This window comes from Periplaneta americana, chromosome 6 (assembly GCF_040183065.1).
Source record: "Periplaneta americana isolate PAMFEO1 chromosome 6, P.americana_PAMFEO1_priV1, whole genome shotgun sequence".
In the NCBI taxonomy this organism is placed as follows: domain Eukaryota; kingdom Metazoa; phylum Arthropoda; class Insecta; order Blattodea; family Blattidae; genus Periplaneta; species Periplaneta americana.
The window spans coordinates 34239203-34267012 of NC_091122.1; the positions used below are offsets into that span (position 1 = coordinate 34239203).

Genomic DNA, 27810 nt, shown 5'->3' on the forward strand with positions numbered 1-27810 from the left:
AAAAATAATTAACACAATTTTCCTTCTTTTGTCTGAAGACGAGCTGAATTAGTTGTTATGAAAAATTGGTGATTGCTCTTCCTTTACAGTGTAGACATACACAACTGATTTTTATTCTCGTTATTTTGTAGGTCTCTTGAAACAAGCAGTGAAAAAGCGTCCAGAACTGAAACTCATTGTGACATCAGCAACGCTGGATGCTGTTAAGTTTTCACAGTATTTCTTTGAGGCTCCAATTTTCACAATCCCAGGGAGAACATTTCCAGTTGAAGTTCTTTACACCAAAGAACCGGAGACAGACTACCTTGATGCTTCACTCATTACGGTGATGCAGATTCATCTGCGAGAACCTCCAGGTATAGTTATGAAATATTTGTAAGATATAAATACAATAATTCATTCTAAACAATAGAACGAATCTTCACAACAAAATGTGCTTTTAAAAATTAAGCCAAATGAAGAGAAACATGATGAATATGCTGGTGTGATAATGGAATAGGCCCATGTGCATTTATGCCATTAATATGGGATATTGTGCTATCTCCAAATTAAAATGCAAAGGAAAAACAGCCAGGTACAGGATTCTCTCACATGCTGCAAATCTATGACATAGAACCTACAGCTTCATTTCCTCCTGGAGGAAGCCATGCCAAATATTTTATCACCTTTTGAAATATATTGTTTTTGGCCTTGTTTGAACCCATGAATCTTGGATCCCGCACCTAGAATGGTAACTGCCAGACCACTGGCGATGACTAGTGAATGTACGACTAACTTTTCACTGTTATTGAACATTGTTTACAGGCCTGAACATTTTGTCTTTCTAAGTATCAGAAACCACAATATTAGTTATATAATACTATGGAACCTCTCCAAAATCAACTTTCTTTCCTTCACTTTGCGTTTCAAGATATTTTGTTTCTCAAAGTATCAGAAGACCACAATATTAGTTATATAATCCTATGGAACCTCTCTAAAATCAAATTACTTTCCTCCACTTCACGTTTTAAGATATATTTTTATTACCATTATTTTTTTTTCAGAGTAAGGAGAAAGAGAGATTTTTAAAATCATTCGCATTTTTGCAATCCATATTAATTACCATATTTCCTCGTGTATTTTACGCTCTGATTTTTTTTAACGATCATTTTGAATTTTGTTTTTGCTTCACGTATTTTACATACCAACTTTAAGTATGTTGTGAGTTTTCCTTCTCATAAGTATTAATTTATTGTTTTCAATAAATAGTTGGGCAGTTGGCATCACAACATGAAGTTGCATCAAGAGAGCATCAATCAACTGTCAGCTGATTACCTACTGTGATCTCATTAATTAATTATTATAGAATGTGGAATAGATTTTGGTATGTAAAAATAATACATCCATTATGATTACAGTAAATATAATGATTGCTAAATCAAAAAAAAGTGTATTCTGCGCACCCAATTTTTCAGTGCCCAAAAAGGATAAAAAGAAAAAGTAAGCAAATTATACGAGGAAATACAGTATTTCGAAAGAAAATTTGAGGCTACAACACAAAATGAACTCGACATCTCCTTTGTTTAATACATCTTTAGTTTCTATTTAATTACGCCTCGTCATCAAAATCATAATGCTGCTGTTGATAAACAAGAAGAAATTTTAATGGAGTGGTTGAAGAGACCATGGAAATAAACAAAGAGCTCAAACCTGAAATACAACATGATGTCTTTTTTCCATGTTAAATACTTAGTAGATGTCCTAGGAACAGACAGCCTATTTCCTTATGCATGCAAGTCTCACTATGTTCTCTGAACGGAGTACAGACTCTGTAATTTTCTGTTTTTGCACAGGTGATATTTTACTCTTTCTTACTGGTCAAGAAGAAATCGACACAGCTTGTGAGATTCTTTATGAGAGGATGAAGTCATTGGGTCCCGATGTACCTGAACTTATTATTTTGCCTGTGTATTCAGCACTTCCCAGTGAAATGCAGACTCGAATTTTCGAGCCTGCACCACCTGGTTCACGAAAGGTAAGTTACATGCATTACATTGCTACTACTACTATGACCTAACAACCCAATGTTGGGCTCTAGCCTCCTCTAGCTTCTTCCTCCATTTTTCCCTATACATCGCCATCCTTCTCCATGCCGTGCTTCCGAAGAAGAGTCTGGAGTCAGTTGTAACCGCATCAATCCACCTATCTTTAGGTCTTCCAACAGGTCTCTTCCCATAAATCTTTCCTTCCAAAATTTTCTTTGGTATTTTCTGCTCTTCCATTCTGTAAACATGCCCCGCCCATTCCAGTCTCCTCAGCTTGATATGTGTGACTATATCTATCGATTCATACAGTTCATACAGTTCCTGGTTGTATCGTATTCTCCATTGTTGATTCTCTTGTATAGGACCGAATATTCTTCTGAGTATCTTCCGTTCGAACCTCCCCAACATACCTTCTGTTTTCTTTGTTAATGTCCATGTCTCACACCCATAACATAATATACTCCTAATTATAGATGCATTACATTGATGTAGCAATATTCTATTGTCTACTTTCTTTACTTCCTCCTTTAAGAAGAAATAATATGTTTGTAAAGACACTAACGAGTCAGTATCATTGTGGTGTAGAACCCACAAAGAAGGGGTCCCTAAATTACAGAAATTTCATATATATTTTTTTCTCTCTTGTATTCTAAAACTGATAATAGGATGTATGATATAAGGAAGCTGCAACCACAGTCTAGTATATACAGTCACGAAGCTTGAGTTGTGAGGGTGCTAGGAATAATAGACTGTGCCGATACTATTTCACATTGTATGTAATAAGGCGATATTAGCAATCCTAGTGGTTAGCAACTATCTATGGATGCATATTTACTACATATTGAGCTTCGTGACTGTATATAGTAGACTGTACTGCAACTTTGATTATCTCTCTGTTAATGAGTTGAACATAGTAAATATTAATATAGGCTAATATGGAAAATATGGGCAACCAATTTATATAAAAAGAGATTGAAAAACGAGCCCTGAATTTTTATAGCTTTAATAACTTTTGTTTTATTTTCAGGTTGTGATAGCAACGAACATTGCAGAAACTTCTCTTACTATAGATGGAATTTACTATGTGGTGGATCCAGGTTTTGTGAAGCAGAAAGTTTACAATTCTAAAACTGGAATGGATTCTTTGGTTGTAACTCCTATTTCTCAGGTGAATAAGGCATACTTAGTGTTATGTACTGCGCATAGAAACTATATACATGATTACAATTTTTTAAAGAAATGCTAATTGTTGAAGTATTTCTAATTCCTTTCATAGGCCCTGAATGACACAATACTTTTCATAATATTGCCATAATAAATTTTCTGTCACTTGAATACAGTATATAACTTTCACATGTTAATTAGAACTAAGTTATAGAAACCTAGTTGACTAGTTTCGGCTTGGGAGCCATCTTCAGAACTCTGAACTAGTCAACTAGGTATTTATAAAGTTCTAATTAACACGTGAAAGTTATATATTGTATTCAAGTGATGTAACAGTGTTAAAAGTTGTGTAATCAAGATGTAAAATTTTCTGTAATTGCTTAATTTTGGTGAAGGTAAGTCCTTTTGCCAAATTTTCCTCGTATTTCACTAGATTTCCCCCTCAGTTTAATTTGACCTGTACACCGAAGTGTCTTATGGTAAAAGAAGAACAAATGTATGTTAGGCATTGATGATTCATACATTTTACACTGGTAGTCCCTCAATCCGATCTCCGGGTAGAGACTGCACTGAGAGATGCCAAGAACCGTACTAAAGTACTTATTTGGAACACCAAAAGTCACACCGTCCAGTCAATCAGAGCCAAGTTTAATATAAAGTTATTGTCCTGCAATGTTCGAACATGAGAGTGGCAATCAAGATATTACAAACTTCGTCTTCTTTCATATGAAAAACTAATCGCAAGATATGTGCTAAAATCTTTAAGCAGTTAAAATATGGAAGAATGGGAGTGGAGGACAGCAAATATGTTTATAACAAGGTGGTACAAACACGACAGGCCTCCTTCCGCGGAGCAAATATTGGCGAATACCGAACTTCACCATACTCGACAAACTTGAACCGAACATAGCGCCTGTAATCCACGACACTAACAGATACTGTTACGGTTATATGACTTGTTCTTGTGAAAATATATGCACAGGGCCAGGTATTTATGGAGATCGTGGAAATCACGACATAATAGATATACAATATATTTTTACTAATCTTTACGAATTAAGTGATTCTGATTAATAATATGTGGATAAAACAATCGCGACAAATCGTAAAATAGAGTTCTAATAGTGAAATTCTGGGGGTTGTGTGTGAATGAAGTAGCCACCAAAACGTTAAAATATGGTGTTCACTTAAATCGGCTACAACTTGCCATTTTTCACTTGGAATATATCAGTCCCCTAACTGTCCATTGTGCAACTCAAACCAAGAAATGGATTCGGAACATCTCAAAATCTGTGCTTCAGTGGCTGGTCATGATAATATCTTTGAAAAATATTGGAGTGCAAGAGGTCAAATGACTTCATTGTCAAATGCCTGGCATTAGAAAACAACAACAACAACAGTGAAATATGAACACATTCGCGAATTATTACTATTGCGTCGTTTTATAATGAATTTCATATTGAGTTTTTTTTTTTTCGGATTTTTTTTTCCCACTTGAAATTGTTATATATTCAACTAGGCTACATTACATGGTATTCCAGGTGTTCTGATTATATTAGTGAACTCAAAAGGCGGAGAATTCAACATTTTACTAATAATTTGAAAGTGTTAATTTGAGGGCTGCAAGTTTTCTTCGTTTTTAATGAATGTCTGTTAAATACAGTCTCACTCCAACAAATATTGTCTATTGGCCATACCGCACCTTTACCAGAATCCAATGAATCTTTAATGTTAATTATTCAGAAAGTAATATTTATACTGTGTTAATACTCCAATTCCAAAATTTATTGTATTTTCCAAAATTTCCATTAATCTCCATAAATACCTGCCCTGTGTATGGAAATGATCATAAAAATGAGGAAGAATAGCTTTGTCCTCTATTCTGTTTGTGTGTTTGTTCTAATAGATTCTTCTGTTACTAATCCAAAGGCTTATTATTAATTATTATTAATTCGATTTTGCATTTCTCTTTAATAACAGAACTACGAATTTTGTCTCTTAATGATTTCCATCTGATTTTTTTTAAAGAACTTTCATTTATTTATTTTATTTTTTGTTTTGGCTCATTACGTCTGGCTAATCTGGATAACTAAAAATGTAATTGTTATATTTTGTCAAAGATAATTTGTTAATATTGCAAATTTTTAACATACTTCTAAACCATGAGATTTCCCCCGAATTCCCTTTAGACACACAAAAAAAATCGACTTATCATTGCTGCTTCTGCATCACTTTACACATTACATATTTCGTATGTGTCCTTTCTTAACATATCCTAATAAACATGCACTCAATATAATTGTTAAGAAAAATTGCCCTCACGTCAGTACTAGTGACCTCACATTGTGTTGTTTGCCTTAGGCCCAAGCCAAGCAGCGTGCAGGCAGAGCTGGTCGTACAGGTCCAGGCAAGTGTTATCGCCTCTACACAGAACGTGCTTACAGAGACGAGATGCTGCCCACACCTGTGCCTGAAATCCAGCGCACTAACCTGGCCACAACTGTTCTGCAGCTCAAGACTATGGGCATTAACGATCTGCTTCATTTCGACTTCATGGACGCCCCACCTGTGGAAAGTCTTATCATGGCCCTGGAACAGTTGCATTCCCTGAGTGCCCTTGATAATGAAGGTCTTTTGACGAGACTCGGGAGAAGGGTAAGTCAGATACACACTGCACCCACGAAAATATTTTGAAGAGGAAAGCCATGACAAGTTTTCTATAATTGAACTTAAGATGTTCTGAATATAAAACTATTCTTTTACTGTATTTGCTCGCGTATTTGTGCACCCTAATTTTTTTTTAATTTTTTAATGATTTCCTAGGCAATTCAAATGGAACATGATAAACAAAGGCGGTATTTTGGCATGTTTCCTTGTCATAATCCTACCATTTCTCCATGATTCATTACCATTACAGCAACCCAGAAGTAAGAATGACATAACATTTTACACATATGGTTAACACCTTTAATAAATTAATATTTAATATTTGAGGAGAAAAATTCGCTCTGGCGCCGGGGATCGAACCCGGGTCCTTGGTTCTATGTACCAAGCACTCTGACCACTGAGCTACGCCGAATTCAATCCACAGCACCGGACCGAACTCTCCTCCTTCAATGTTTCCCTTTTGGCCTGACTCCAAGTTAGGCATACATGTTGACGTATATGTCCAATGTCAACTGCCATTATATTAGGAGCGCACTCAGTTGAGTGACTTGTTTGGCCGGGATTCCGCAGTTAAGTGCACAGTAATCTGTACAGACATATGCACTGCAGCTATGAGAATATTATAGATTTATTAATTTGTCCTACAGAATAATATCTGTAGTATTGACAATTAATATTTGAGGACAAATTAATAAATCTATAATAACCTTTAATAAAGTTGTTGATCTTAAAAATGCAAATTTTGAAGCACATATATATATATATATATATATAAAGGGGGAAAGGAACTGGCTACACTAAGCCATTATCTCCTGGCTTAGTTGCCTCGTGTGGTGCCATGTTAGTATCACTTGTGAAGTTCCGATCTGCCTTTGGACAGTTGACTAAACAACAAGCAAACAATGTATTATATAAAAACGCTTAGCATAAAACATAAATGTTATTTCCAAAAATAAGGCACTTTTAAAGTCAAAGCTCTTGAAAACTACTCATATATTTAAAAAGATGATTTTTTTTAAGATAAAAATCTATTTATGTAAGCAATGTGAATTTTACATGTTATGTGATTAAAATGGAAAATGTTTAAAAACCAAACACAATAACAAACAGTAATAAAAATAAAGCATAACCATTAATGAAATACCATTTTTAGAAAAAAGAGAACTTAGTTACTGGTACTACTATAATTTAAATCTAAAAGAAAATGTTTAAAAGCCAAACACAAATTTCTTAGTAATAAAAATAAAACATAACCGTTAATGAAATACCCGTTTATTGGAAAATGAAATAAAACTAAACATTTTCCAACAATGAAAGTACAACTTTTAGAAAAAGAGAATTTTGATACTGGTGCTATAATTGAAATCTAAACAAGCATTTAATATGGTGATTGGTTGCTAATCTCGGCATATTGGAGTTCTTCCATTTGCTTTCTTGCTTCCCAGTATCGTATTGATATGTTACAGTTCTTGAGGTGTGTCATATCCATTATAGTATTATCTTCTTTACAGAATAAAGAATTAGGAGTAGAAAAAATATTTAATTTATATAGTTGGGCAGCTAAACAATCATGTCCCGTATATAATCGAAAAAGTGCAACAGCTTTCATTTGTGGACATTCTGGAATTAAACTTTCCATTGCTTATTTACACTTGTTTAAAACAGGGCAGCAAACATCTCCAATGTAAATCAAGACGTCAAAAATAACTTTATAAGTGTGGCACAAATGGTTAGAATATTTCCAAATGACTATTTAACAAATTTTGCATCCTTGTTAATACTACTTATAAGAACTTGGGACAAATAATAAACCATAGTTTTTCTTACTTCTTGGCGCATGTATCTAGTTATTAACTAATTATAATGTCGTGTTATCCACAGAGATATCTGTGAGGCTATGAATTTCACGATGTCTTCGATTGATATCATTAGTGCATTTTAAAATATCTGAGGTATTACTTGACCGAGGCGAGTGGAGCGTAATGTGAACCATAGCGATGATGCTATACAAACGCAGAAGCAGGATAAGTGGCGCTCTGGACTCCAGGACTCCACTGGCCTTGGTCGAGTAATACTATTGGAGAGATATTACACCACACCATATACAATATCTGCTTAAATGTTGATATGAGAATATAAACCAGTGGACTTAATTGTATAATATTCTGCATATATTATTATTATTATTATTATTATTATTATTATTATTATTATTATTATTATTATTATTATTATTATTATTATGTGAATATGAGAATCAGGCTGCAAAGAATGTTGACTATTTCGTATTGTCTTTTATAGATGGCTGAATTCCCTCTGGAGCCAAACTTATCCAAGATGCTTATTATGTCCGTTCATCTCAACTGCTCCGATGAAGTGCTCACCATTGTATCCATGCTCTCTGTGCAGAATGTTTTCTACAGGTAATAAAGGAACACACAAATTTTACATCATATCTTCTAGAGGGATATATTATATGTCTGTTAAAAAATAAAGTAATACTGTCATAAACATTGAACATTTGAATATTCAGTTGGTTGAAGTAATACTTTACAGAGTTCCATTCATCATCAACATTAAAGTAGAACCTCGATTATCTGTCACCCTATTAACCAATTGGCGGATTATCCGACTGTCTTTCTCTCGCTTCTTTCTTTTTTCCTGCTACAGAAACATATGAAGTACTACTGTACATTATATTAGTACATATTTTTTCTAGAGAGTGTTATTACAAGCATTTACACTTACACAGTTTGGTCTATTGTTCATGTTGCCGTACTGTACAACTTCTATATAAAATGTATTCCACAAGTGTTAAAATAAAACATGTTGTGTTATCGAAAAAAGTGCAAATAATTTAGTGGTTTGGGGAAATAGAAACTGTGGGTGATGACACATCATGTTAGAACTGTGCGCGATTTAATAAGAAGCAAGGATAAAGTGTATAGAGTATGTAAATCTACAACATGAGACCTCTACTATTCCTGTCTTTCTTCTGACAGCCATTACAAGGAGTTTCCTTGCCCCTTAAAAACACGTTGTTGACAATCGAACATAAATTTGTGACGTCTGGCGTCTTGTCAGCTCATTTGAGTCGTGTGGATACAAAGGAAAAATTGTGACGGTTTCGTGTATAGTTCCTGGGGTAGCTCAGTCGGAAGAGCGTTCGCACGCTAAGCGAAAGGTCCCGGGATCGATACCCGACCCCGGAAGAATTTTTCCTTGAAATTATTCAAACCTGCTTTACAGGGAGCTACTACCTGAAAGCCAGATTTGTTACTGGAGGTACGTTAACAGAAAGCCACAATTTAAGTCACACAGTATTAGTGTGCACTCATAGTTGAGTTCTGGCGTCTTGTCAGCTCATTTGAGTCGTGTGGATACAAAGGAAAAATTGTGACGGTTTCGTGTATAGTTCCTGGGGTAGCTCAGTCGGAAGAGCGTTCGCGCCCTAAGCGAAGGGTCCCGGGATCGATACCCGGCCCCGGAACAATTTTTCCTTGAAATTATTCATAAATTAGTGAACTTCTGATCCACGACCTAGTGTGTTAAGCATAAGACCTTAGAGAAAATTACAAAAGTTCAAGTATTATCCCCTTAATTTACGCAAATATTTTATGGTACGGATTATCCAATGTTTTTGATTAAACGTTCAGTCCACCCCCTTCATTACCAAGGACAGTAGAGGTTCTACTGTAGTTCAGATTTATGTTGTTGTTGTTTTCTAATGCCAGGCATTTGACAAAGTCGTTTGACCTCTTGCACTCTAATATTTTTCAAGTTCAGCTTTATAAATATTGTTCTTTTCCAAATTCTGATAGTTCTTGCATTTAGTTATGTTTATAAGCAGTGTGGTATATACTTGGTGAATTTCGTTCTGAAAAGAAATTTTAAAATGTTACATTTGTTCGGATCAAATTTCTGCACATTTAAAGGACAAACCTGAAATTCTTTCAATCATTTATTACCATAATACACTCCTCTCTTAAACTGACTGAACATATTGGGAATTAAATCAATACTTTCCCTAAACACGCTATGAAATGTTTCGTATAAAACAGTTTTTATCTCGAAAAGGAAGCAAAACAAGCAAAATTGTATTAAACTTTTTTTGTTTGAAATACCTCAAGGAATAACCCTCTGAAATTAATGACATTACTTATGGTTCACCCTGTATAAATGTATTGTGTGTTTATAAGAAAAGTTATGAACATAAAATCTCAACACTTCGAAATTTCTTGCTGCTTTCATCATTAGAATAATATGGTACCAGGCCTCATGACGTAACTAATCTAAAAGAATAAGCAATTCTTGAGCTTTGGTAATGTATATTAATCACCATTGTGATTTGGATGGAAGGGGGAAAAAAATTATATTTTTGGGAGAGGGGAGGCGAAGAAGTTTATCTTTTTACACAAAAGAGGAAGACTTTGTCACCTTAAGCCATTTCCCTAAATCAGAAATTCCTACCTCTTTGATTCATGGTACCACTAGGTCAAATGAAATACCTAAGTCCTATTTATTAAGTAATTAGATCCTAACAACTTAATATTAATCTCCTAAAAGTAATTGTTGGAATAATCATGTACGTTACTATAGTGAATTTCATTCTAAAAAGAAAATTGACACATTAATGAATTAATAAAAAAAATAATTAAGCTCATGAATTATTCTCTCAATACTGGAGTGCACAGTCTGGAAACTGCTGCCCTAAACGAAAGTTTATTTTTATTTTCTTTTGTCCAGTTTGCATGAATAAAGGATCAGAACAATTGATATGATGTTTGTTACAGGCCAAAGGACAAGCAAGCTCTGGCTGATCAGAAGAAGGCAAAGTTCAATCAGCCAGAAGGAGATCACCTTACATTACTTTCAGTATACAATTCCTGGAAGAATAACAAGTTTTCCAATGCATGGTGTTACGAGAATTTTGTTCAGATTCGGACACTAAAACGAGCTCAGGATGTCAGAAAACAGTTACTTGGCATTATGGATAGGTATGTATTGGTATCCTGTTATTTCATGCACAAAGTTGACAAGTGTTCTGCAATTTATTCTTGTTCTCGTGATTGTTATTATTAATTATGATTATACATGATCAAGAAATTTATACAAAATAGGAATAGTATGTACTTTTCATAACAATGATGTGGGTTGTTTAAATTCAAACATTATTTCATTTTAAAAAAATCTTGTCTGGTATATTGTGTCACATTTGTGCTCAGAATATATTTTGCAGTTCATATACCCGTATTAGTTTCGAGTTAGACTTGGATTAACCTACAGCATTTTATCCATAATTAAAAAAAAAACTGTTTATAATTAAAAGAAAATATTTTCTACTGTCTCACATTATAGCAATGAAGAGAATTAATAGTTCAAGATGACCACATGCCTTGACACAAGTTTCAGTTCATATAAATTATTCTCTTTTACAAAGAAAGCTGTCACCAATTATACAGGATCCGACAAAAAGATCTGATGTTTTAAAATGAGGCAACACAGTTGTATTTTAATGTACGTTCTTTTTTATTCTTTTATCGAAAAGCGGCATTATTGCCATGTAATGATGCAAAAGAACAAAATTAAGTTTTAAAAATTACACCCTCCAAATGACGTCAATTCTCTGTAATGCACTCCTGGAGCCTGACTCTGAAGTTCAGCATTGCCCTGCCTATCATGTCTCTGGAGTATGGGCAGTCCTTCGCCTTCCTGTTGTTTTCATGCTGAAGAAATCATTCTGAAATTGTTTACCCACAATAAAATTGTGTTATGGTAGGGAACTCGCCCAGGTCGACCCATATTGAAATGTTGTCGGAATCTACGCTGTGTAAGAACTACTGAATCATTTATTTTTAAAAACATCTCTACGGCAAACACTCGACGTGATGTGTTCCACGGATTCATTGCAACTGAAATGTCATCAATAATAGCGTTCATTCCATATCCTCCCATCATTGCATGACTTTCTTAGCCACAGTTACTGCCAACTTAAAAACGTCAGATCTTATTGAAATGAGACAACAGTTATATTTTAATACAGTAAAACCTTGATAAGACGCGCCTGCTTATTACACTATCCCATGTAATATGCTTTTTTTTTTTGTCTGGTTCCTGAACATTTCATATATAACGCCTTTATAAAATACCCCGTTTGTTGTCCCGCATAATACACTATTTTTGTGGAATATTTTCGATGTAATTTTCAGCAATGTACTGTAACAGCAATGACAAATTTTGGCCATTGAACTTACAGGTGCCATTAACCTGAAAAGTATTGGTATTCGACCCTTTACCTGCGCATTAAACCTTCATGCTATACAATACCCCACCCTCTTGTTATGCTCTCTTATTCGAACCTTTACCTGTGCGCTTAAAGCTTACATACAGTTACAATACCCCACCCTCTTGCTAACCCCCTCTCTCAAACAACATTCCTCAGTCGTCCATAATAAAATTCTGGAAATTTTTGCTGGTCAGTTTGTTGTCCTTTAGTGTATTGAAGTGTGTGTGTGAGTGTGGTTACAATGAGTGTTAAACGAAAAGCGCTTTCTGAGTCGGAAAAATTGGAAATCTTACGAAAGTACGATGAAAACAGTACTCTTAATCAGAAACAACTGTCTGATTCATTGGGAATCCTATCATCGACATTAAAGAACGATAATAAAAAGTCGCGACTCAATCACTGCAGCTGCGATGTCGGGAGGGTGTAAGCGCAAGAAAGTGAAGTGTGGTGAACATGAGGACATGGAGAACACGCACATGGCAAACAACTATAAATGACTCTTTTCGAAAGAATTAAGTACAGTACATACATACAGTATTGTAAATGTCGTTAACGTACAGTACAGTAATTACATAAAGGAGTAATACTGTATTACCTTTCATGAATCGTATTTCAATAAAGAAAAATGGTAATAGATAGGCCTACTGTATATGAGTCAAAATTAGTATACCCGCCCAATATGCAGTTCCAGTTAATACGTGGTTTACACGCGGTCCCTTGAACAGCGTCTTATCAGGGTTTTACTGTATGTTGTTTTTTTTTTTTTCTTTTATCGAAAAGAGGCCACACAAGCACTTAATAAGCCCCAGGGCTAGGATTTCCAGGACCTTGTATCTTATATCAGCATTCGAGACCCCAGTCTATTTTTAACTGTTGCAAATGACAGGTGAAATGAGGAGAGGTGGAATGTGTTGATGGAATAACAGAGAGGAATGGGAGTACCCCAAGAAAAATCTTCTGCTGCAATTTCTGCTTTATTCATCATGACTTGACTGGGGATCGAACCTGTGGTCCACCTGGATGGAAGCCCAGCACGCTAGAACTAAGCCACAGGCGCGGAATTTTATCTGTTTAGAAACAGTGTTGAAAAATTCCCTAACAAGGACACATCTGCAGGCAAAATAATTAACACATTTCTCTGTTGCAGGCATAAACTGGATGTTGTGTCAGCAGGCAAAAACACTGTGAGAATCCAAAAGACTGTGTGCTCAGGATTTTTTAGAAATGCTGCTAAGAAAGACCCTCAAGAAGGTTATCGGACTCTGGTAGACAGCCAAGTTGTATATATTCATCCTTCAAGTGCCTTGTTCAACAGGCAACCAGAATGGTAAGACTTACATTTGTACTGTACTTTATTTGGAGATCATAAAAGGCTCGTGTGGATGAGATAGATGATACTGTTTTTTGGAGGAGTTACTTGAATTTGTATGTTTCAGGGTAATTTATCACGAATTGGTTCAGACTACAAAGGAATACATGCGAGAAGTTACCACTATCGATCCGAAATGGCTGGTGGAATTTGCTCCAGCTTTCTTTAAATTCTCTGATCCCACGAAGCTGAGTAAGTTTAAGAAGAATCAACGACTGGAGCCTCTATATAATAAATATGAAGAACCAAATGCATGGAGAATATCAAGAGTTCGCAGAAGAAGAAATTAAACTGGCATTTTTGTTTGGTGTTGGAAACAAAATAATGGTGATACTTGTATCGACCGGACCCATTTGTATTTCACAGATGAACACTGTATGTATTGTATATAATTATTAAAACTTCCATTAGAACCTTCAAGATATTAAGAACTTAATTTATGTGATCTTCATTGCATTATTGTGGACAATTGCTTTTAGAAAGATTTTCTGTACTGTATATTGCTTTTCAAAGATAAGTGAAAACTGTTGTCGAATTTTGTAAAGAATTATGGTCTGAAGCATAAAAAAAAATACAAACCGTTTGTAAATCAAGACTGCATTTATATTTACATATAGAAACTAAGTAAATTTTTATTATATCGGTAATTTTAATAATTCCAAACATTTCATTTAAGGTCTGTCCCGATTTTTCTGGGACAGTCCCAAATTTATACCTCATGTCTCGGATTTTTTCAAGATATTTCGGGAGGCCAATTTGTCCCGGATTTCGCCAAGATGTTATGCTTTATCACTATTTAGATTTATATACATTTTAAGGGATGTGATCTGTAAAGTTGGCAGTATAGACAGTTGCCACTACTGGTATTTGTAGTATATAGCACTTGCTTCAAAATGGAATTGAATATGGGAGGCAACCAAGTGTGCCCACAGGATCCAATCTCAGTGGTAGCAAGATGGTTAGGAACTTAGAGGAAACGGATGGACGAAAAGAGAGAAAATTGAACATGAAGAATAGCCAGTTCTGAAATTTAAATTACCCTGTGCACTCATAGTTTAAAGCACTCGCTTTTATTGAATTGTTTACGGAGGATTTGAGAAAACATGTATCAAATACAGTAGAACCCCGATTATCCGTCACCCTAATAACCGATCAGCGGATTATCCGACTGTCTTTCTCTCACTCTATTCTTTCTTTCTTTGCTGCGGAAAAAAGTATATAATGCTATACCTTATATTAGTAGCCTACCTATTCTTTTCTAGAGTCTATTATTATAAGTCTTTATTCTTACATATTACAAGTATACTGCCAGCAATAGGAACAGTTACCAGTAGGCCTACTTGAACGTGTTTTTTCCAAATTGTAAAATAATCCCAAAAACTTCCGCAAAATTTAGAGCAAACCCGTGCAGCATTCAGTCCTTGTTCTACTGTTCGAGTGCTCGTACTTCATAATTTCTATCCAAACTATCTTCCACGTGTGTCAAAAGTGTTTTACTAAGTATAAAAATAAAAATACAAATAAATAATTGATCAATTTGGGAAAAGAGAAATCTCGGCTCCTCTCGGAACAGAATACAAGATTGGCACTACAAAGGTGCGCGATTTAATTAAAAACAAGAATGAAGTGTATAAAATCTTTAAATCTACAACACAAAACCTCTACTATTCCTATCTTTCCACAAAGATTCAACGCAAGAAATTTACTTGGACCTTATAAAACCATTGTTGACAACCGGACTTAAATACCGGTAAACTTCTGATTCACTATCTAGCATGTTAAATACAAGAATAGTGTGGAAATTATGAAACTGTGTTATGCACTTAATTTACGAAAATATTTTATGATACGAATTATTAGACTTTTTTGATTAACCGTCCAGTCCACCCCCTTCATTACCACGGATAATAGAGGTTCTATTGTACATAGAGAAAAATAAAAAAAACCCGTAAAGAATAAAAATCTCAGTGATAGCAAGGCTACCCCCTATGGGCGCCCTTGGAGGTAACCAATGAGAGAAGCTGGCATTGCCAGTAATCCAACGCACTGTGAGAGATGTTATGAGTCATGTAACTGACTAAGTGACTAACATTTTCAATCAGCATGGCATAGTAGCCTGATGTTACAAGTTTGCATTTTCATATAACAAGTACTGTCATTTCCCATAACTATGGTCCTGGAACACAACTATGGTCCACGATACAACCATTTAAATTTTGTACTCCATAACGTAGTATCTCGTTTATCTATATTTTTGCTGTACTGTAGTTTGAAGTCAAGTCACTGCAGCTATCTACGAATGGCCTATGTTACTTCTACAATGTTCTTTGAATGGTTGTATTGTGAACCATAGTTATGGGAAATGACGGTACTTTTTTCCTCACAGCTGCCATTCTAAGAAAACCTCTACCAGTAGAATCAACAATTACACTAACAAACAGAGAAACCAACAAAAAGACAGTAGAGTTCCTCACAGAGTCAAGAATGCTGGAGGTAACACAATTGGAAACTGGAAAACACGCAAATGACGAAGTTTGAGCCGTCCTTAAAAAGGGCCAACTAGATCCCGCACTGAAAAGAATAGAAAACTATAACTACATAATCACTAATTCCCCAGGGGCAAAGGACAGCCAAACCTTGATTTGATGTTGAGTGCTACGAACAGAGAAGAAAAACTGCACAGAGCACGATCAGACATCTCCAAAGCAAATTTAAATTTCTATGCAGAGAAAAGAAAGCATATATAAAACTGCTATAGACCAAGGAAACTAATGCCATAAAAAATATGAAATCTTTGGGAAAAACATTTCTTCTCCCTTTCCTTCAACAGAGGTAACCTAACTACTGCATGTCAAATTAAATAACTAGTGTTATACAACATACTAAGAGCAGCCATTTTCAAGACAAAATACAAGAAAGCAACTGGACTGGATGGAATTCGTAATGAAAATTTCGAGGATACAGCAGATCAATTGTCTCCCTTCTGGACCAATCTGTTCAATACATGCTATCGATTTTAATGTATATAATGTTATTTTTCTGTTTTTATGTTACTGTAATATGTTGTTTTTTTATCACGATTCTATTTTTTTTTATTGTGTATTTATATTTCTCGCGTAAATTCATACAAAAAGTTCACCATTCACTTACTATCGCCACTTTGTGATTGTTCCAATTTTGGGGCATGAAAATGTGATCACCTTATTTCATTTTATTCACCAGTTGAAGTGTTGTGTCCAGTAGTAATGATGATTCCGTGTGAATGCAAATAGGGATATACAGTAGTGCTACTTTTGAAGAATCAGAATGTTGCTCTGTACTTAATGTCTTTTGTCATATACCCATCACTTTCTTTAAACACAGAAAAGTGATGCATTCTAAGAGTTGTCAGAAAAATAATAATTATGGATATGTGAAAGTGAGCCATCCAACGTGATGAAGTTAAATTCAGCAAAGGAAAATATTAAGCGTAATTTTATCAGCATACTGATATTCTAATGCATTAACAGTAGAGGAGGCAAGACCTGTCCTGTGACTTTATCATGTGCCATGGCTGTATCATCAATAGGTATGGAGGGGGAAGATAGATTTTAATCTGAGATGAACTTCCGTGTCGGTAGATTCAAATAATCTTAACCATCATGAAACAAACTGTCTTTCTGATAGCTTATTCTTTCCCCTCTCGCACAGCTCACATGCCAGGTCTCACCTCCTCATCTATATAAATTTAACGCATAATGAATAGATTTTATCAGGAAAAACTTTGTCACTGAAGAACCACTCCCAGTGAAAATTGAGTCCAATTCAATCAAAATGTTTTTTACTTGTTTCATAACTGTAAATTAGAAACCTTTCTGAATATACATTATTCTGTATGACACATCAGTAGAGAAGAAAACTGGTAATAAAACAGTTTTTTCAGATACACAAATCGCCATGTTTTAGTCATAAATATGGTACTGCTTTGTAATACCATACAAACTTCCTAACTGCTGTCAGATCTCCTTATACAGTGCTCTCATTTTACGAGGAAACTAGATTACAGCAGAACACCAGTGTACACTTTCCTGCAAGTCGTGCTTGCACTGGCGAAGATTGTGTTCTGTTACTACCAGCAAATCTAACTGCTGGGATGTTTTGTAGAACTGGCTTCCCACACTGCGGTTAGGAGGGCAGGAATCTGCCAGTGGGGAAATATGTGAAGTTTCCTCGTAAAATGAGAGCACTGCACTTCCTCGTAACTTATTGTAGAGCATGAAGACCTTCAACACATGAATTTAAGGACAACATTTATAAAAATTTGTATTATATAACTTTTACGAGCTCACATTGTAAATAGGATTTTTAAATTATACAGTAGAACCCAGGGGCGGCCTGTCCTTATGTGCTACAGTACAATGATAATTTTTTGCTCATATAATGTATTTGCAATACCATAGTATTTGATCTGTCATTTGACAATTTTCCGTGGTTATTTTCATGACGCCTTATAAAGTGTTTAGTCTTCGCTCTTTGGTGCCTCAGGGGGTTCGTTGTGCTACTCAAAATCTACATGAGAATGTAGACATTTAATGCGCATGTGCGAAGCTGAAATCACTGCTCTGATTGACTATTTTTACGCGGGGAAGTGCTGTAGTCAGCTTCAGCACAACACAGCTTGGAGATTGCAAAAGTAAAGCGTAACAAAAGAATGCTTGTTTGTGGAAGAACTCGGAACTATGTACAATGTATTTGGTAATTCAAGTGTCCGATTGCTGCTGCCATCTACCAGCTTTTTGAGGTTCCTCTTGAATCAGTCAGCAAGCGACGGAAAATGGAATCCCAGAAAATTGAAGTCAAGGAAGTATATGACCGTATAATTCAGGAAACTACTTATCGTTTCCAGTCTTTAAGCTACCTAGACGCAACAAAATTGTTAAACAGCAAATTTCTTGACAATTTTTCGCATAATTTTCCTGAACGCGTACTTGAAGTTGCTGTCAACAGCTATACTATACTGAACAAAAGAGTGTTAAAGACACAACTTGGAGTTCTATACGGAAGACCTGACTTCCGGAATATAGATGGTTGTTCAATTGTTACAATACATAGCCTCCAACAATTCACAGGATCCATTCTGTGAAATAACGAAGTTGTTAAATATTTTGGTTACAACACCAATAACCACTGCTGAACCAGAAAGACGTTTTTCTTGCTTAAAACGCATAAAAACGTTTTTAAGGAACACTACTTATGTCCCAGGATCGTCTCACTGCTCTTGCAATACTGTCAATAGAAAAGAGTATGATAGTAGATGGAGGAGTTTAACACCAGGTAATTGACAAGTTCTGCAGTAGGAAGGAACGTCGTATGGACTTCATATTTTGTCACTAGGCGAGTCTCAAATTAAGATAAATACATATAAGTGTATACAGTAGGCCGATATAGAGATTGTAGCACACTCATTATTTTGACCACCAGCCGCTACTGGTAGAACCCATATTAACCGATCAGCGGATTATCCGACTCTCTCTCTCGCTCTTTTTCTTGCTGCACATTACTTGTCATTATGTTAGTACTGTACATATTTTTTTCTAGAGGGGTTATTACAAGCCTTTACCATTATACAGTATGTAGTAGGAATGCTGCTGCTGCCGACAATGGAAACAATTACTGTGGGAGGGGTGTTTTTCCTAACTTGTAAAATATGCCTACCTACTTTCAAAGCAATGGTCCCAAGAACACCCACACAATAATTGTAAACTCGTGCACTATTCAATGCGTTCTTTCTTCAGCCCTATTGTTTGAGTGAGTGTCCTGTGTAACTTCAATGCAAAATGTTTTTCGTGGGTGTCAAAAGGAAACGTGTTGTGCAAAAAAAAAAAGTGCAAATAATTGAGCCATTTGGGAAAGGACTACTGCTCCTTTCGTCTCAGTATCTTAGATTGGCGTTAGGATAAAGTGCTACGTATTGCTGTACTTCATTCTATTTATTAGTTATAATTAGCATATTATTGTATAGAGCAGTGTGTAATATGAAGACGTCAGTGGTTGCAGTAGGGCAGGAGATTAAAATTACAAAAGTGTATATTATACATTTAATTAATGAAAATATTTTGTGGTATGGATTATTCGATTTTTCGATTAACCGTTCAGTCCACCCCCTTCATTACCACGGATAATAGAGGTTCTACTGTAGTAGAATCTTGTGTGCTTGTGTTCCCAACTGTATTTGTAATGTGTATATCTTGATTTGTATGCATTAGTTGGGAAGAGGTAATATTTAATTTTATGGAATATTACATTGTAAGTATCTCAATAAAATTTCTATAAGAGATGTATGGTTTAGACCAGTGGTCATCAGCACTTGCTGAAATGGGTAAGAAATGCATCTGAATATGTTGTCGTGCAGAACTGAGAGGAAGAAAGCATACCCGCCAGCAGCCATGGATACATGCTATAGTTGTGTCACTGTTATTTCCGCCGTGACTCCTCCTCTTTGCTTATGCTTAGAAAGTGAAGGCTCTATAAAGTCTAGGTAGGTAGTATTGTTCGCCATTTTTGTTCTTTTGTTCCCGAGCTACCAGACGAGGAATCTATTTGCCGCATGGTTAACCATTATTATGTCATAGCTTCTATGATAATAAATCAAACACACTGCAATTGAGCGGCAAATAATGTCCTCGTGTGCTTTCTGCAAACCCTAATGAAAGAACAAAAATGGCGGGCGATTATATTAAGTAATTATCGAGCCTTAGGAAATGCATAATGTCGTCAGCAGCGAATCAAAAGACGCATATGTTTAAATGTAGCCGACCTGTAATGTGACTGGCTGCCGGAAATAATAGCAGCGGGATTATAGTGCAATGTTTTATCTGCAGATAAGAGATGCTAGCCCGAGGGTGCACTGTGCTGATGACTGCTAGTTTAGACTTTCATAATTATTTTTCATCAAATATTATTCAGCATATATATTAGCATATTATATTATTCAGCATCCTTAAAAGTCACAAGTAAGAACTACGTGATCCAGCAACTCAAACATATTTATAACAGAAAATATTCGTGAAAAACAAATCACTTTTATTTTATTCCACAAATCAATTACAAATACAAGTTCAAAGGTCACACACTGTAGCACATGCTAAAAAAACTCCAAGAGAAAATGGACTTAGCATGCAATAGAATCTTACTTTTGGGAAAACTAGAGTCGCAAAGAAGTCAGATTAATGTATACCAAAACCTAAGATCGCATATACAGACACAAGTAATGTAATTCATAATGTAACACAAAAGAATAAAATTGCATAAGCACACCGTGAATGCTATCGCAAATGGTAAATTATAGAATCCACTCAGTGTGAGTGAAAGGCTGATGGAGATACCCTCAGCAGGAAAAACATGGTATTCTTGTGCTTTAGCGGTGACCATATTATTTTGTTAGCACCAGTCATGCGGCAGTTACATCAGACCAGATTGAGTGATGAGTGAAGAAGTTGGTAACAAACTGGAGTGTTTCAAATAAAGTAGTAATCCCTGATTAAATTAGACGAATGTGTTAAATGTTATGTTTTATTTAACGATGCTCGCAACTGCAGTGGTTATATCAGCGTCGCCGGATGTGCCAGAATTTTGTACTGCAGGAGTTCTTTTACATGCCAGTAAATCTACTGACATGAGCCTGTCACATTTAAGCACACTTAAATGCCATCGACCTGGCCCGGGATCGAACCCGCAACCTTGGGCATAGAAGGCCAGCGCTATACCAACTTGCCAACCAGGTCGACTAGACGAATGTGTCTTCCAGTAGCTTTTCTAAAGTTTTTGAAGGGCATTTTAACATTTTTAAGTTAATGTCTATACATTTGTTCCAACAACAGTCAGGAACCGTCCGTAACTATCGTGAGCATGCGCATTACAGAAAAAGCGTTCCAACACAATCCGAACCAGTTCTGAACCGGAAACCTGTACTGCAGTCGGACGTTCCAACAAACTTTTGACACGGGTTTGGAATGGTCAGAAGTAATCAGTGGATTGAGGCATGTACGGAAGAGTATGCGAGACACGCATGCGCGTAAGCTCACCAACAGCTCCTGGATACTGAAGAAAGACATGATCGACTGTTCACATCAATGAGGTTAAAGATGAAAAGTGACAGTGCAGACGAATAATAAAACTAGAGATTTAATTTAAATTCTCGGCAAAAAGAAAGGGAATGGAAATTATTTGGGTATTGAAAAAGTTAATTAGAATTTCAACATTTAGCTTTGATTAAAAGTATAATAAATAACGTACATAAATTAATAATTAAAAAAAAGAACTATTTTTAGATGAGAATCCCCAGTACACGACATTGAATTATCGAAATTCTTTCCTTCCATATGTTTTTGTCATCTTTTCATAGAAAATGATCGAAATTCTATTTTCTGCATTAGAATTAGCTGCGAAACGGTAATAATTAAGCATCTCGTTCTTAGCAAAGATGATCAGAGTTATAGCATCTCTGTATTTAGTACATAATGAACCGCGAAAGCATTCCAACAATGTCCAGTCCAGTTTCAATCCCATAGCAGATGCTCAACTAGCGCATGCGCATAAGATGGTACAGGAACCGTACATGAACTGATCCATGAACTGCTTATTGGAACGAACCTTATATTAACATTTAGAAGTCTTTAAGGGGAGTGGGTAGTGATGCCTGTGCTATTAAAAAATTTCAGTACAAACGTTTAGTTCAATATTTCTAGGCTTTTAGTATTCAGAGTGGAAAAAAATTTCCAGGCTTATACAATCAATCATTCTGAATTCATTGGTATATAAGACAACTAATTAGTTTCAAATCCAAGTGTAAAAGAAAGGCCCTAACTGATAACCTGTTTTCCCACTTTGATAAGTGTACCTCATTCTTCAGGTGCACATTACTTGTTACATTTTTCACTCATATATCTTGTATATTTTTAAGTTATCAAGTAATGTATATTGTAAATTCTAAAGCAAAATTTAGTTAAATATTTCGCTTCTAGTGAAACAGAAAAAATATTGAACTTTGCTTAACATTTTTTGCAATTTTTTAATGCATATATATTTTTTTTTCTCGTGTTATGTGTGTGATATTCTTAAACCCGTAGGTCTACTATGTATAACACAGACTGCAGAAAACACTGTAAAAATTTCATATAAACTGATTCAGTAGTTTCAGAAAAAAATGCACTTAAGTTTGAAAAATTTCAACTTATGGAAAACTCCATTTAAAAAAAAAAAAAAAAAAAAAAAGATATATGAATTATATACACCGCCAAATTTAAGGAGGCCGTTTGAATGGCTTATCTGCAGAAATACCTCCCACAATATTTATATTGTTTTAAACAGGAAGTTTTTACTTTTTTTTTAACGCAAAATAAATAATCGGATTTTTGTCCCCCAATCACTACCTGGTTCCCTTAACCAAATTTAAATCAATGAAAGCACTATTTAATATTGACCCCATTTTTCTATGTTCCCTCATACATAGACTGCTTCTGTTCTTGTTAGGTAAGATCTGAATAAATTATTGTTCCTTTTGCTTTTGGTGCCACTTCTTCCCTCCCCTCCCCTGGGATAGTAAAAATCCTCCACAGGGTAAAGGTCTGAATTTAACAATGGTCTGATGAACATTACGTGAAACAATTGCAGTAACATCGATATGAACGATTTTACATTACTCACATCTGATTGCAATGTAAGATGGCATAACATGACAGTGTACACTTTCTGCAATCCAGTTGTCTTCATTCATAGATATTGGTATAGCAGTGATTAAATGACTGACTTGTGACTGTAAATTCCTGACTACTACTTCTCCTAGGTGATGAGCTTCTTAACTACGTAGAATTACTAGTTCCCTAAGGGACACCTTTAGTATTTGTCGGTACGCCATTGTCTTTCCTGAATATTTGCTATGCTCCAGAGTCACGTTAGAGATACTAATAATATGGAGGTATGAAATTTTTTGCGCTAAGAGGAAAAATTGCAGCCATCACTGTAAATAAGGTACAATAAGCACTGACCTTAGCTGTAACTTAATCTTTGTCCCTTATTAAATCGATGCTGTTTGGGTAAAGGGGATTAAGTCATTTTTTGAGCAAATGGAGTTTTGTTTCTTAGGTAAATACACAAGTTAAATTCTATAAGTCGGTGTGCAAAAAAACAAAGTAATATTAGTATTTGATGTGTTTTATTTGTGTAGAAAATTATTTGCATAAGGGTCCGCAGTTTAATTTTCATTTATCTCAAAACTCATTTTTATGAAATCTCCCATTACCCACACACCATCGAAATAGTGCGTATTCAAGACCCCACAGAAGGTGTGACTGCCAACTAATACTATAGGCTAGGTATTACTTCGTACACTACTTATCTAATGATAAAGTTTAAATTATCAATCATTTTCAGATTTGACTAACAGTCTAGAGTGCCTTCTAAATGCTGACAAGAAATAAAGTTAATATAAAACTGCTGAAAATCACATAACATCAATGCCTGTACGCACTTCCAACAAATAAAGATACCCAGTGAGGAGTAGAACCACAGTCACGAAGCTTGAGTTGTGAGGGTGCTAGGAACAAGAGACTGTGCAAGTACTATTTCGCATTGTCTGTACTGAGGCGATATTAGCGATCCTAGTGGTGAGCAACTATCTATGGATGTATATTTACTACGTATTGAGCTTCGTGACTGTATTAGACTGTGGTAGAACTACAAGTTTCCGCCATCTGTTTAATCTTTTCCATACTCAAGTAACAGCACCTTCAGTCGACTTCTCAGTGCTGCAGACAGGTTGTAGAAGGTGCTAGAGGAAAGAAATCGGAAGATAGTACTTTAAAAGCAATTATGCTATCACAGAGCTCAATAACACTTGGGTGTACCATAAGCTCCCATTTATACTTGTAGCATGACATGGGTAAGTTGCAAGGCCCTACAAAATAATACCTACATGCATACACATGAAAATTCACACACACAGTCAAGGTATGACAGAAAATATTCGTGTATAATGGGGATAATCATTTTAACCTAATTTTCATTGTTATTTTGATCTTATGTCCTTTTCTAGATAATAAATATGTTGTGGTGCATAGCCTCAATGTTCGTTGGAACTTAATCTAGTGGAAAATGTGCAACTCTTCATTGAATTCCTGGGTTGTTGAATTACACAGTCAATACACAACAATGCAAAGGGCTGTATTGAGCTATAAACTTATTTTCCCATTATTTTTGTCTGTAGAATAGCCTCACAAAGTTCTCGCAGCATTTTGAAGACACTCTGTGTAAACCGCATTATAATAAATCTGAATCTTAACTCTGATTTAGTACTTGCCCACAAAAATGCTTTTTATACATATAAAGTAGCCTGCATAATATTACAATACTCTCACTTTGTGATTTTTATGTATATATAATTTAATAAAAATAAAAGAATAGTGTTTCCACATTTTAAACTTATACAGTATTATTTCAATTATAAACAACAGCAAAATCGTTACAGTGATAGAACTTTACAATTAGGCCTTGGCTTACATGTAAACATATGAACATGACTATTATTTCATGTACATTTTGAAATTCCTACCAAAAATGCAATCAACTAATAATTAATGAAACCTGATCCTATCTTGAAAGTTAAATTGTTTTGTTTTCTTAAAGGTATTTCTCTGTGTATATTCTTCTGATGCCACTTTCCTTTTAGGAACATGTTGCAGTGCTTTTTCCCAACTGCCACTTTGTCGAATCTCTAGCAAAATACGAATCATTTGATTTAATGTCAAGGACTTCGAACTACCTGACCCCCAGGTTAAATATCTGTCCAAAGGTAACTTTGCCATTTTAAGCCCTTCTCGCTTAGCCTTGGCAAGCGACAATGGTTCATTATTCACTTTGTCAACCATTGCTCCAATTATGTACACAGCATCGTGGTCAAATTCGTTCAATTCTTCTCGGCAATGTGGTGTGAGGTATACAATCTTCTCTTTTGGAAACACATCTAAGTAGCTTCTCTCTGTGATGTTCAACGGGAATTCGAGGTCGTACACGGTAGGGATGAACTTCTTCAACTGTTTTAAAGTGTTACTGTCACGTTTAGCATTGCACAAATGAACATCAAATGGATAATCGTGGTATCGATTATCAGAAAACATCATCATTATTTGTTTTCCACAGTTCTGTGCTTCACGTGATGTCATATGCGCATCGTAACTGCAGTCCACTACAAGTTTTTGACTGAACATCATGGCTTGCATAAGTCTTCCGTTATAGAAATGGTTAATTGTTGTGTCGTAAACACGCAAAAATATTGTATTAAGAGCCAGTCCATATATAAGATGTCCATTTTTTCCTTCTTCTGGTGTAGTGTCTGAGATTATTTCCTCCCTCATCTTTCTTCTCTCTTCTTTTTTATGCTTTTTATTTTCTCGCTTTTTCTCAACACCAAAAAGATACGATAAATACTTTCGTCTCCTAGATCTACTCTCCATTTCTAAAAGTTCTTTCCACTGGTCAAGTTTCACAACATCTGGCACTCTATTCCCACTTTGTCGAAGCACTTCTACTTCTAAAAACAATATTTTTAATTTTTTCTCAAGCACTGGATCATTCTTGGTGATACTACTAAAATCAGAATCGTCGCCTCCATTCAGTTCTTCTGAGTCGTTTTCTCTCTCTGGGGGGACAATCTCCTGTACACTGGTTGCGTGAGTCTCCCTCTTATTACAAAAATGTGTGTCCGGAAGGCACATTACACTACGGAGCTGTCTTTCTGAGTATCTGGTACACAAGCTGAAGGATGCAGTATTGCCGATGCATCTCTCGAAGAGTAATTTACGATTACCGGATAACAGTCTCAATGGTGCGAATAGGTACCTCATTCTATTTAGTTTATTATACAGGTTAAGTCACTTTCACAATGTCACGCATTTAAATACATGAACTGATTTTTAGCAATAACGAATTGTGCTTTCAATTCTCTAATTATTCTTATTAGTACTTCAAATTACATTAATAATTTTGATCACCTTTAAACTTTCAAAATATTAACCTTTAACATACTATCTAGTCGCCATGCGCTACATACACGCAGCTCGACGCTCAAATATTGAATTCAGTGTTACCAACTCGCTACCTCGCCAGTGTTACAAACACCTAAACAAAAGATGAAGTATGACTAAAATTGTAGGTCAGCCTCAACTTAATACGTGTACCACTGTTGGCTGGGTAGTAGACCTACTTAAAGTTCGAAACAAAAATATAAATTACCGTATCATGAAATATGAAAATAGATACCGGTAGTTGTTTTCTGTAATATTTTATGGAACACTCCATTGAATAAATTCAAAGAAAAGTGGCAGAGTCCCAGAACAATTTTTCCCTTGAAATGATTAAATTCTGCTTCACAGGGAGCTTTACCTGAAAGCCAGATTTGTATAATACTGTATATACGTCATTGTAAGTACATTAACAGGAAACCACAATTCAAGTCACACAGAATTTGTGTGCACTCAAAATTTGGTTTCTGACACCTTGTCAGCCCACTTGAGTTGTGTGGATATAAAGGAAAAAAAATTGGAACGGTGTCGGGTGTAGTTCCTGAGTAGCTCAGTCGGTAGGGCATTCGTGCGCTAAGCGAAGAGTCCCGGGATCGATACCTGGCCCCAGAACAATTTTTTCCCTTGAAATTATTGAAGTCTGTTTCACAGGGAGCTTCACCTGAAAGACAGATTTGCATAATACACCCTGTCCCGCTTAGAGGGCTCGAGAAATAAGTGCTAATTTAAAGTATAAATAATGGTTTTATAACATAACTTTTTGTATAACTTGATGTAGAAAACTCTCAGAGTTTCGGAGAATGATCAGTGCAATTCGATGTATGTGCCTCGAGCTACCCTGAAGACATCTAAAAGGTACTCAACCTTCTGCCAAGTGTTCCATAACATTTGTGAGGTGATTAGCGCAGCTGCATTTATAATGTGTTGTCTCAATTTTTCCAAAGTATCAACTGTATCACGTTGGTACACAACACTTGTCATAAAGCCCCAGAGGAAGGTCAATGAGCGTCAAGTGTTCTCCTCTTCCGATCAACCTATTGGGAAAGTATGCATTCAAGTAGCTGCGCACTGCTCCATAGTAATGGGGTGGAGCCCCATGTTGCTGAAAAACCGATTCTGGGAGGAGTTGATCAACAACAAAAATTCTGCAACATGTCCAGATATACATTTCCTGTGACTGTTGCCTCGATGAAGAAGAATGGTCCAATGACGGAATGTTCTACTGAATGGCGCCAGGCTTGTTTC

At 35.6% G+C, this 27810-nt stretch overlaps 2 protein-coding genes and 1 non-coding gene across 3 annotated transcripts in view; 2 read left to right on the forward strand and 1 right to left on the reverse strand.

Annotated features, from left to right (window-relative positions):
• The window catches only part of pea (ATP-dependent RNA helicase pea), a 32374-nt gene extending 18217 nt beyond the window's left edge, over positions 1–14157 (forward strand). Inside the window, exons 13-20 of the mRNA XM_069827826.1 lie at positions 132–356; positions 1833–2014; positions 3052–3192; positions 5550–5843; positions 8157–8278; positions 10649–10852; positions 13289–13468; positions 13578–14157. Of these exons, the coding sequence (XP_069683927.1) occupies positions 132–356; positions 1833–2014; positions 3052–3192; positions 5550–5843; positions 8157–8278; positions 10649–10852; positions 13289–13468; positions 13578–13800 (1571 nt within the window). The 3' untranslated portion in view covers positions 13801–14157. The remainder of the gene's footprint in view (positions 1–131; positions 357–1832; positions 2015–3051; positions 3193–5549; positions 5844–8156; positions 8279–10648; positions 10853–13288; positions 13469–13577) is intronic.
• Positions 9272–9345, forward strand: TRNAR-CCU (transfer RNA arginine (anticodon CCU)). The gene has a single exon. It is a non-coding gene; the product is annotated as a tRNA-Arg (tRNA).
• Positions 14158–20533: 6376 nt separating the features above from the next.
• On the reverse strand, positions 20534–26612 carry rswl (tRNA methyltransferase roswell). Its single transcript, XM_069827827.1, has one exon. The coding sequence runs from the start codon at positions 26386–26388 to the stop codon at positions 25120–25122; it is 1269 nt and encodes a 422-aa protein (XP_069683928.1). The 5' UTR covers positions 26389–26612; the 3' UTR covers positions 20534–25119.
• Between the last annotated feature and the right edge of the window lie 1198 nt (positions 26613–27810).

Coding starts and splice junctions, on each gene's coding strand:
- rswl (XM_069827827.1), bottom strand. CDS start 26,388: ATGAGGTACCTATTCGCACCATTGAGACTGTTATCCGGTAATCGTAAA.